The 11005-nt window shown below is 33.2% G+C and overlaps 1 protein-coding gene across 1 annotated transcript; it reads left to right on the forward strand.

The window, feature by feature from the left end:
* Positions 1-6176: 6176 nt before the first annotated feature.
* LOC131619158 (putative pumilio homolog 7, chloroplastic) lies at positions 6177-9248 on the forward strand. The gene is made up of 5 exons (XM_058890288.1): positions 6177-7390; positions 7476-7638; positions 8005-8168; positions 8455-8710; positions 8820-9248. Exons 1-5 carry the CDS (start codon positions 6177-6179, stop codon positions 8922-8924), a joined length of 1902 nt encoding a protein of 633 aa, XP_058746271.1. The 3' UTR covers positions 8925-9248.
* The last annotated feature ends 1757 nt before the right edge of the window (positions 9249-11005 follow it).

Here is an 11005-nt window from a genome sequence, read left to right on the forward strand (position 1 = left end):
AGGGTGCTATGTTAGTAAGCCTTTTCTAAAATTATAATCTATTTTCATAAAATAAGAAAAAGAAGGAAATTGGAAAATAGAAGAGGAAAACCTAAGAGGAAGAAGGAGAGAGCTCATGGACAAATATCCATTTTCGTATTCATGGTGCAACCTTCACAAAACGAGTCATAAATTTCTGCTCGTAGTTCCAAATCAGGTAATTCTTGAAGATTCGGATTCTCAACGAAATTTCCTTCAATTTGATATATTAATTTGTGTCAGGGGAGTTCTTGATGAGGGAGATAAGCGAGTTTGAAGATTGAAGTTCTTGCTGAATTTGAGGAAAAAGGGCTTACGGGTTTGATGGAGAAGAATGAGAGAAGTCCAGATTCTTGGCTAAGGTAAGGGGGGTCTCTTCCGATTAATCTCTTTTATCGATTCATGAGTAGAAGGATTGATTGTATGTCGTTTGATTCGATTGAGATATGTTAGGTTTTGGAGTAATCTCATAACTTTTATGTGAATTTAATGAATTTGGATGACAATGTTCATGTCTGTTGTTGATTGATGTTTGAAGCATATTAGAATGGTGTTATAACATGTAATTTGGTGTTGTTTTTCGTGTACAATCGTAATGGTTCGATTGGGTGGTGTTTGGGGAGCTTAAGTTGTGGTAAAAATTGATTTTAGGGGTTGCAGGTACGCGGTAATCGGTTACTGGCCTTTGGGTAACCGATTACCACTGTGTGGAATGGTAAATATTGTTGTCTGGGAGGCAGTAATCGGTTACTGAAAGGGGGGTAACCGATTACCCATACTAAAAATAGCATTATGAGTTTCGTGAGATACGGTAACCGGTTACTGGCCTTTGGGTAACCGATTACCGTTGCGTGTTTTTGAAAAATGATTATTTTCTAAAATTCGTAACTTTCAAACCGTATGTCCGTTTTGAACGCCGTTTTGTGCGTCGGAAAGATAATTTGATTTTCTATACAATGTAATTGTTTGGATTATGTTGAGGTGTGAAAACATTATCCATGATTGTTGTTCGGTGTTGAAATATGATAAATATTATTCATATTATTTTGTGTTGATGATTATCATGCGATGGGTGATGGATGCATACATAATCATATTTGTGGCTGTATCTTGGTGTTATTGGATTAGCGGTAGCTAATTCCCATTGTGTGGAATTGGTGAGCGGAGGTAGCCGTATCCTTGATGATGGTGGATCGGTGAGATGGGTTGATCCCATGTATTGGTACCACATGCATGTAGTTGCATTGCATTAGGTTGTATGTATGATTATAACATGAATGGAGGATGTCCAATGTTATAATGTGTTGTAATTGATTTAATTGATGTGTTTAATGTAGCACTGTTGAATACCTGAATATGTTTGATTAGGTGAATAATATGCATGATGTCTTGTTATTTATGGATTTATAACATTGATTAATTATGAATGAGACTCACCCTTACTGTTTACATTTTTCAGATTAAGGAGTAGCGGCTTGTGCTTGGTGAGGATAACTCGTAGAGTTACTTCGTTTAGTTCGGTTGTGTCGGTGTCATGCTCTAGTCTTGTAACACTGGGGGAACGCTAGTTTAGAGTTTATGATGATACTCTATTTTGTTGTTATCAAATTAATTTGTGAGATATTGCATAGATGATGTTATGCTTATCCGTTGATGAGTGTTCCGCTGTGTAGAAACATGATTTTGTTAAATTGATGATTCGTTCCTTTTTTTTTTTGACAAAATCAAACTTAACTCATATCATTAATCAAATGAACTGATGATTCGTTCCTAAGTGAAGCATTATAAATGACTTATGATAAATTGGTTTAAATTGAATTGTGGCATCCTTGTTTTTATGTTTTACTCTGAATTTTTATATAAATGCCGCGGGGTTTAGAAGGGTGTTACACTTATCCCTGATTATTCTGTATCTGTTAAATCATAACAGATTTAGCTGATTCACTTTAGCTTAGGTACGATGTCGTGACATCTTATACGAAATGTTATTTTCGGATGTTGAAATAGTTCAACATAACATGTTTTAACATTCTGATAGGACTTCTTGTTGAACCTGTTCTTCTTAGCAAGTTTCTATATCATATTCTGTATTACATTATTGCTGCTATTATTTATTTTACAAAAATTAAGCCAATCCTAAAAATAGAGAACTTACACACGTTCTCACACCCAATTCAACATCACACGCAATCATGATTAAGCATACAACTCATAATAGAATGTGACTCAACTGTAAAACTCGATGCATATGCGTGTGGTACCAACTCAACAAATGTATCCTCGTTTGAACTAGGTCCCGCACCGAGCTCCAAGCCCTAATGCCGAGCCTGGATAAGTCACAAAATCCCGAAACAAACATGTGAATTCATCTCTTTCACAACAACAACGACATATGATGCATGTCATACAAGTCAATGCAACTTAATAACAACTACAACGTTTAAGGTCCATACCGACCGTAAACAACATGCATTAACAATAACACAATAATCACACACTGAATTATTATTCAACAACCACCAAACAATCAATAACAACAACATAGTTATACTCATACAGTGGCATGTATCCAACCGTACACGTAACAACTCATTGTAACGTCATTGATACATTCACACATATTCATCATTCGACACTTAATTTATTAAATAAATCAAAATTATTTTTAATCATTAATTCACATTAAAACAGAATTTAACACTACCTAAAAGTAGCCAACAGTCAATAAAAATTGAAATAATCGAAAAACTACAGCTTAATACAAGCAAACAATCAATTTATGCAACTTATAGGCGCATAACGGGTTACCCGTCACAGCATGGCGTTCGCCACCAATATCAAAACTCTAAAACTCCACAACTGTTTTAGAGATTCAATTTATCAAGACCACCACGTTGAGATTCAATTAGTTTTTTAACATTTCTTTTTTTCTTCAATTTTTCATAACTAGATTCATATTTTCTATTTGACATATTCTGTAAATAATCAAAATAAAAAATAAACTTTATATTAAAGAAATAAAAATAAACTAAACTCTAAAACAAATATAGAAAAGGATAATCAATGAACAGAACGATAGAACTTGGAATTGGAAACAACAAAGATGATTGAAAGGCTCTGTACGTGGGACGTCGGGATATACATGGTTTATAGGCGTTCAGAATCCAGACGATGTCAAATTCAGAGAGGTTGGGCCGCAAAGACAATGATCAATAGACATTAGGTTTAAAGGGAAGGAGAGGAAGAATTTTTTTTTTATGAATAAAAGATGACCAGATGAAAAAAACGTGAAGAATGGAGTCTGGAGAGTGAGAGACGTTAGTTAGGAAATTGGGATGAGTTAATAGGGATTTACTTTTTTTGGGATAAATAAAACACTTTAAATGGCATTAATTATGATATTGATTAATTTTTTTAAAAAAATGATATTGATTGACTAATAGCCAGTTCAAAAATTGATTGACTAACCGCTCAATGTTTGGAAGAAAGACTAGCAGCTTCAGTTGTTTGATGTTTGGTTGTAAGTTAACTTCAAACTTTAATTTACTTGTATACGGGGGGTTCGTAAGCTGAACATTCTAAAATCTTATAAGTATTACTAGATACCTTCAAGATCAAATCTTGGAGAGATGATTAGACCACTTCATTTAGACCGAACCACCATAAATTCTGGTGTCACCTCTTTTCTATTATCCTTTTATTTTTAGCATATTTTCTTTCCATTGATTTTCCGCTGCTATAATTAAACGTTTTCTTAAAAATGTTTTTAAACTCTGAAATTGAAAACAATTTAGTTTTAAACTATTATTTTTCAAACCCCCACAATTCAACCCCCTCTTATGTGTGGAGTCACATGTCCAATATATTCGAAGAATCTTCATCATCTTCAAAAAGACTACTTGAAGAAGTTATTGAAAGATCAATACAAGATATTTCATTTATAAAAACTATTACAATGAATGAATTACGCTCTAAAGAATAAACCTCCGAAAGATTTTTTGAGGAAGTAACATATAGAAGAATCTTTAAAGAATTAACGTCTAAAAGAATTTTTGAGGGATCAAAATTCGAAAGAATCTTTGAAAAGGAACCAATGGGAGAGACCTTAGGAAATTTATGCAAAGATGTATTCAAAGATATATTTGATAGCTCATATGAAATTCTCAGAAAGTATCCTCTAGAAGAACAAAAAGGAAATATGACGAAGTAGAACACATTTGCTTCAAAGCCACAAATGATGAAGATAATGATAAGGTAGCATCTCTAACTTATAAGGAAATTTTTAATTTAAGTGTCAAGCTTAGTAAAGAGAACGAAAAATTTGAAAGAAAAAACGTAAAGCTTAAAGGTTATGTTGAATTTCTTAATCCAACAAGGTCACAAAAACTTGGGGAGAATAAGTTGATGTTAGAAGTCAATCGTTACAATCCAACAAATGTGAAACATGTATTTCATTAAAAAACGAAGTTAGTAATTTGCACAAAACCTCAAGTAAATTTAGTAAGGGTAAAGAAAATTTGAATTTAATCTTGTCTAGTCAAAGAGCTTCATATAATAAAGCTGAATTAAGGTATCAACCTAATAACCCGTTCATTAGTATTTTCTATGATAAAAAGAAATCTAATTATTATGTGTTTAAGTGCAAGTATTTAATAATCTTTAGAAACTTTTTTTGTTTCTCTAAAATGCAACATTTAAGATGGTCTAAAGAGGATAGTCAAAAGACATTTTAAATCTCATAACTCAAAAGAACGCAAAAGCATTTGGTTACCAAAAACATTTTTTTGTTTGTTTTACAGGTAAAGCTTTGCAACTTTGATGACTTAATTGTAATTAAAAAAAAATATGTGCAAGGCATGAGTTTGAAAGTTCCACCATAAAATGGTTTTGACGATCTTGATGGTTGATGAACTCTTTAAAATTTTTTTACGGTCTCAATTTATCTCGAAGAGATATGAGCCAACTCCATTGTCAAGTAATTTAGAGATGACAAATTTTTATGTTATTTTCGCTCTCTTCAATGATAAAGAATCAAAGTTTCTTAAAAATTTAAGGTAAAACACTGAATGGAGAATAACATTCGAAAAATTTCAATTAATCCTCTAATAAATGATTATTTATGTGATTGGTGAATTTAATTTATTTTTACTAACATTTTTTATTTGAGAAAATAATTTTTTTTAGCAAGCGGAGCAAAACTGATAAAAATGGATGAGATACAAGTTCTTAACTATGATTTAATCGATTAAAAAAAATTAATTTTAACAAATTTTGTAAATCATTCTTTTTTAAAACAAATCCCATTGACTGTCAATGATTTTTCACCCCGAAAATAGTATAATTTATTGTATTATAATTTTTTAAATTTATAAATAATAATTAGCTATTTGAATATATATTAGAATAGAAAGACTTAATCAAATGATGTTATTAGTGGCATCTTATTTTTAGGAGACCAAACTGAGTATACATATAGGAGACAAATAAATGAAATTATATAAGAAAAAGTAAAAAAGAAGTTAGAAGTGGTGTTCACTGTTCCGAGAATTGCATTCCAAATAACCGAATTGACTGCTCGGATTTGTTGGCTATTGATCCGCGCACCCACAAAAATGGTAGTCCGCGGCTCTTGATTCTATACTCCTGCTATTTTCTCGGATGAAAACCTGACAATTTCGTACTCACCACACACCATAACCAAAAACCCTCACTCACTCAAACATTCATATTCACTCACTCACACTTTCTTTTTTTTCATCTCTTCTCTCTCTCTCACTCTCACTCTCCAAATAAAACAAATTTTCATCATCACAACACTCAAATACTGCGCTCACTACCCTCTTCTAACCGACCACTACCACTGTCTCACTTTCTATTCTCTCTCTTGTTTCTTACCTTTTTTTTTTCTTTTTGAATCATCAACACAATATTATTATAATATGAACAATACTACTGATCACTTGTTCAGGATGAATAACAACAACTCTGATCCTCCTGTTACTACTGTTCCATTGCTCCAACAACATCAATCTTCTCGAATGTTGAATGTTTTGCAGCATTCTTCTTCTCCTTCAAATGGGTTTGTTTCATGGGGTACTACTGAGACCATGATCAACAATAATAACAACAACAACAACAGCTGGAATATGAATATGAATATGAATGATCATCGTGATCATGAATATGATCATGATTATCATCGATTGTCTGTTGATCTTTCTGCTATGACACTTTCAGATGAAGATCATCACCGTCATCATCAACCTAACAACATCAACAACAGCAATGTTCCAAGAATCCGAGGTCGTAATGTTGTTGACTCAAACTCAAACCACAACATCAACAACATGCCTGATTTTTATGAAACTCATGCATACAACAATAACAACAACAACACTGTTGAAGATGAAACAGTGACAGCAACTTACCCACGTTATCAAAACAACATGGGTAGTCCAAAATCACTTTTTGGGGTTTCATCACTCTCTGATATCAAGTGGGGTATGCAAAAAGGTAACACCTTTGCTGGAGTTTCTCAAATGGGTTCTTCTCTTGATCTTGGAAACGGAAACACTGTTTCTTATGGTCATTATTATGGACATGGTAGAGGAAGGGTTGTTCCGGTTCAGCTTCAAAACTCATCTTATAATAACCCTTATGAACAACAACAACAACAGCGTATTGTGTATCCTTCACCACCAACAAGATCTTCTTTTGCTGCTATGGAAAACGATTTTCCTTCCAATCCTATTAATCCTATTATGTATGCTAGTCCAAATGTTAACAATGCTCCTTCATCAGCACTTTATTATCCTTCTAATAGCCATTTTCAGCTTCCTCAATCTCCTTATCCTACAAGACCTATTGAGGAACCCTTGGCTTTTAAATGTGATAATAGTTTCATTCTTCAAGAGAGGGACTGGAATTCATTCTTGGGTGGGGCTGGTGCTGGTGCTGCCTCAAAGTATTCATACTCACAGGGGGTAGTGATTCCTCAAACTTCTCATCATTTTCCTGTTAGAACTGAAAACACTCGGGCTGCTATCGTAGCTGACGATGATAATGATGTACAACAGCCTTTGATGAACTTTGGTTATTTGCCTGCTCTACAAAGTTACATGATTCAGACTGCAAAGGATCAGAATGGTGGTCGTCAGCTGCAGAAATTGGTAGAGGAAGGGAGTGTCGATGATAAGGAAATGGTGTTTACTGGTGTTATTGAGAACATTGTTGAGCTTATGATGGATCCTTTTGGGAACTATCTTGTGCAGAAGTTGCTGGAGTTTTGTAGGGAAGATCAGAGGTTGCAGATTGTTCATATGTTGACTAAGGAGCCTGGTCAGCTAGTCAGGACCTCCTTAAACACACATGGGTAATTTAGCATTGTTCTTTTTACCTAATATTTTTGAAATTCTATGATTTTGATACAGTGAACTAATGATGTTATAAATTTTCAGCACAAGAGTGGTTCAGGTGCTGATTTCTACCATCAAATCAAGGAGGCAAATTGCATTAGTGAGGGCTGCAATTCAACCTGCTTTTCTTGAGCTTGTCAAGGATCTCAATGGAAACCATGTCATACAACGTTGTTTGACCTGCTTTAGTGTTCAAGATAACGAGGTATACCACTTTTTCTCTTTTTGTTTATTTTCTAAAACATGTGTTATTTTTAATTTAATGTGCACCATAGTTGGTGATTCTTTTACATCATCTATCTATATGGAAATTCATTATCTTTGGTACCTATTAGGCTCATATTTGAACTGTTTTCATTTTTCACCCTGCACTACTTTATCAGTACCTACTAATGTCATATTTCACTCTTTCATTCTATCAAATATGATCCATTCTGCTTTTGGAATTTGCACATGTATTTTAAAGCATATGTCGTGTGGCATTCACTTGGTAGTTTGAAGAACATATGTATCTGATTGAAATTAATTTGAAAGTTTGTTGATTTTCATTTTTCTGTATGATATATGGCAGTTTATCTTTGATGCTGCAACAAAATTCTGTCTTGATGTTGCTACACATCAACATGGCTGCTGTGTGCTTCAAAGGTGCATTGATTATTCAAAGGGAAAGAGTCAAGAAAGGCTTGTCAAGGAAATCTGCAAACATGGCTTTCATCTTGCTCAAGATCCATATGGGTAAACTCTTCATTACAAACTAATCTTAATGTATTTCAAACAAAAATTGTAAGATGTTTTCAAAAGTAATATTAGAGAGTTAGTTGAAGAGAGATCATATAAATGTCTTAGCTTTCTCTAACAATTTTACAATAATTGTGTCAATAGATAAGTTCAAATAAGCTATAAGCCAAACATAACTTAATAGTGATTTATTGTATATCTCAAATTGATACTTATGCTTATTCATTACTCTGAATTTGTATGCTAGCTCATCAAGATAACACATTCAATCATTGTCTTGCAGAAACTATGTTGTTCAGTACATCATCCAGATGCAGATTCCAAGTGCTATAGCCAAGTTTACTGCTCAGTTCAGGGGAAACTATGTCACCCTCTCCACTCAAAAGTTCAGCAGCCATGTGGTTGAGAAGTGCCTCAAATATATTCCTGAGACTAGAGCCAGAATTGTCCAAGAATTGTTGTCTATTCCCCGCTTCGAGTGTCTTCTCCAAGACCCGTTTGGAAACTATGTCCTTCAATGCGCCCTTGACAATACCAAGGTATAAATTTTACGCGATCGCACATGCACAATTAGTCATTTGTTTTAGTCATTTGTAATTTGTTTTAGTTACTTTTAAATTATCATGTTTGTTTTGAATCTTGATGCAGGGGTCGTTGCTTACATCTTTGGTTGACGCGGTCAGAGCGCACAAGAACTTGCGCACGAGCCCATATTGCAAGAGGACCTTCTCAAAAATCCAGCTGAAGAAGTGATGTCAGTTCTCAAGACATGTTTGTTGTTGTTGTTCCTTATCCGTCCGTATCTCCTAGTTGTTGCATCCAATTAGTTTTCTATGTGTATCTTAGCTAGTAAGTCTAGCATGAAAAAAAAACTTAACTATTAGCCTACTACTAGTATTTGTTGTTGTGTATGTGTCCTCAAAATCCGAGCTTCCATTACAAAAAAACGGAGAAATTGCAGCGATCATACTGGAGAACATTGTGATGTTCATCAGTTGAATACAAGTTTGCAATTTTTCCGTTGAAGCCAGAGTCTGAAAAAATGTGTTTAGTTTTTTTTAGTACTTATGGAGTTGTTACCTTATAGATGTGTTATGTGTGATGCATCCATGATGGTGTTGTTATGAAACTTTGTAGAATGTGTACATTTTCCTGGATGTTGTGTTAGGGAAAACATTTTGTTCCAGAACTGGGATAATGTACTATTTGAATTCAGTTAATAAAATTAGGAGATTTTATGACTTTTTTGTGCAGTATAATGATGCTTGTTGATTTATTTTAAAGTGATTACTCTAAATTCATAGAATTGATAGTAGAAGTTGTGAAGAATAAAATAATGGAATTGAAACATGAGTTTAAAAGTAGCATGACAAATGGATATGTACCAAGAGGCCTTTGTTTGATGGTTAGAGAAAAATGTATATAAAGTTAGAAACAATGATAAATCAATAAAGTAGGAGAAGAGAGCGTTTTGTAGGTATGTTAGTGAATGAAACCCCTTCCGTCTTATGATAAGTAACTTAATTGATTAATTAGTGACTCAATTCATCATTGATTATTTAACACATAAAAAAATATAAATAATATTAGAGAGAGAATTAGTAAAGTATTATTGATCAAGTATTAATAATGATAAAAGTGGTATTTATTAGAGAATAGAAATGAAAAACTAATTAATATTGCATTGAAAACTGAAAATAGTCATTCATTTTAGAACAATTTATTTTACAAATGAGTCAATTATTGTATAATGAAGTATATAAGAATACTCACTTACATAAGAATTACACTCTGAACCATTTCTAATAGATGTGACACCGTGACACCCTGTTCGTTATTTGAATTGGACTTGAGTGTTGGATCAATCTTATTGAATCATTTAACAACTTAAAATAAAAGAGCATTACTTTTCCCACCTTTAGTGGTATTCACACACCCTTGTGAAAAACCAAAAACGCTTGTAAATTTTGGAAATGCACTTTCGGACGCACCATATTCCACACCTATCCATCCCTAAGTGACTCGTACCCTCATTTTTGACAAAATAATATGGAAATGCATCTCGGTAACAACTTACAAAAATATGCTTCTGAGTAGGGTTTTATCAAATACGCGTCAAGCCTTCCATCTTTCTCATTTCCACCAAAAACACTCTAAATCACTTCTCAAACTTCTTTATTCAAGTGCATTATCCACTTCATTCAATTCAAGTGATTTTTCTACTCCATTCAATTGAAGTGTTATCAACATTCATTCAATCCAAACCATTTAACTTCAACTACACATTTGGTAAGTTTTTCTATTCAAGTTCTTTTTTTCTTTTTAATTTTCTCTTCATGCATTAAGAAATAGGAGCGTTAGGTTGTCTAATCCACATTACTATATAGTTAGTTAGACTCTATTGGGTGAGAATATGGACATAAAGAGAGGTCTAGAAGGGCGGGGAGTTGAATAAACATTTCCCTTTTTGACAATTTTAAAAATATTTTAGGTGCCATAAACGAAATCAGTGATTTAAGAAGTGTGGAAACAAAAAAAAAAAACAGAAGAGCTTGAAAGCATCTCGATGAATAAAACCAAATGAGATTATACACGAAGTTACTAAGTACTTGATTGCTTCTAATGCAACTCAATCACTAGACGACCAACGCCATTTTAAACGAAGTGATCTCAAAACTCTTTACATAGATATTCTATCAATACATAATTGGATTTATGATATTTCAATAAGATTGATACACCACAGAACTTAGCTTATACAATAAATCTCTATAAGTACGGTCTAACCAATATGACATACAATCAATACAATAATGCACTAATGCAATAGCACA

Source organism: Vicia villosa, linkage group LG7, assembly GCF_029867415.1.
Source record: "Vicia villosa cultivar HV-30 ecotype Madison, WI linkage group LG7, Vvil1.0, whole genome shotgun sequence".
Taxonomy (NCBI): domain Eukaryota; kingdom Viridiplantae; phylum Streptophyta; class Magnoliopsida; order Fabales; family Fabaceae; genus Vicia; species Vicia villosa.

Excerpts from the sequence above, each read along its gene's own strand:
- LOC131619158 (XM_058890288.1), top strand. The coding sequence starts at position 6,177 with ATGAATGATCATCGTGATCATGAATATGATCATGATTATCATCGATTG. Across the intron at positions 7,391-7,475 it reads ACCTCCTTAAACACACATGG|CACAAGAGTGGTTCAGGTGC; the intron begins GTAATTTAGCAT and ends ATAAATTTTCAG. Across the intron at positions 8,711-8,819 it reads GCGCCCTTGACAATACCAAG|GGGTCGTTGCTTACATCTTT; the intron begins GTATAAATTTTA and ends ATCTTGATGCAG.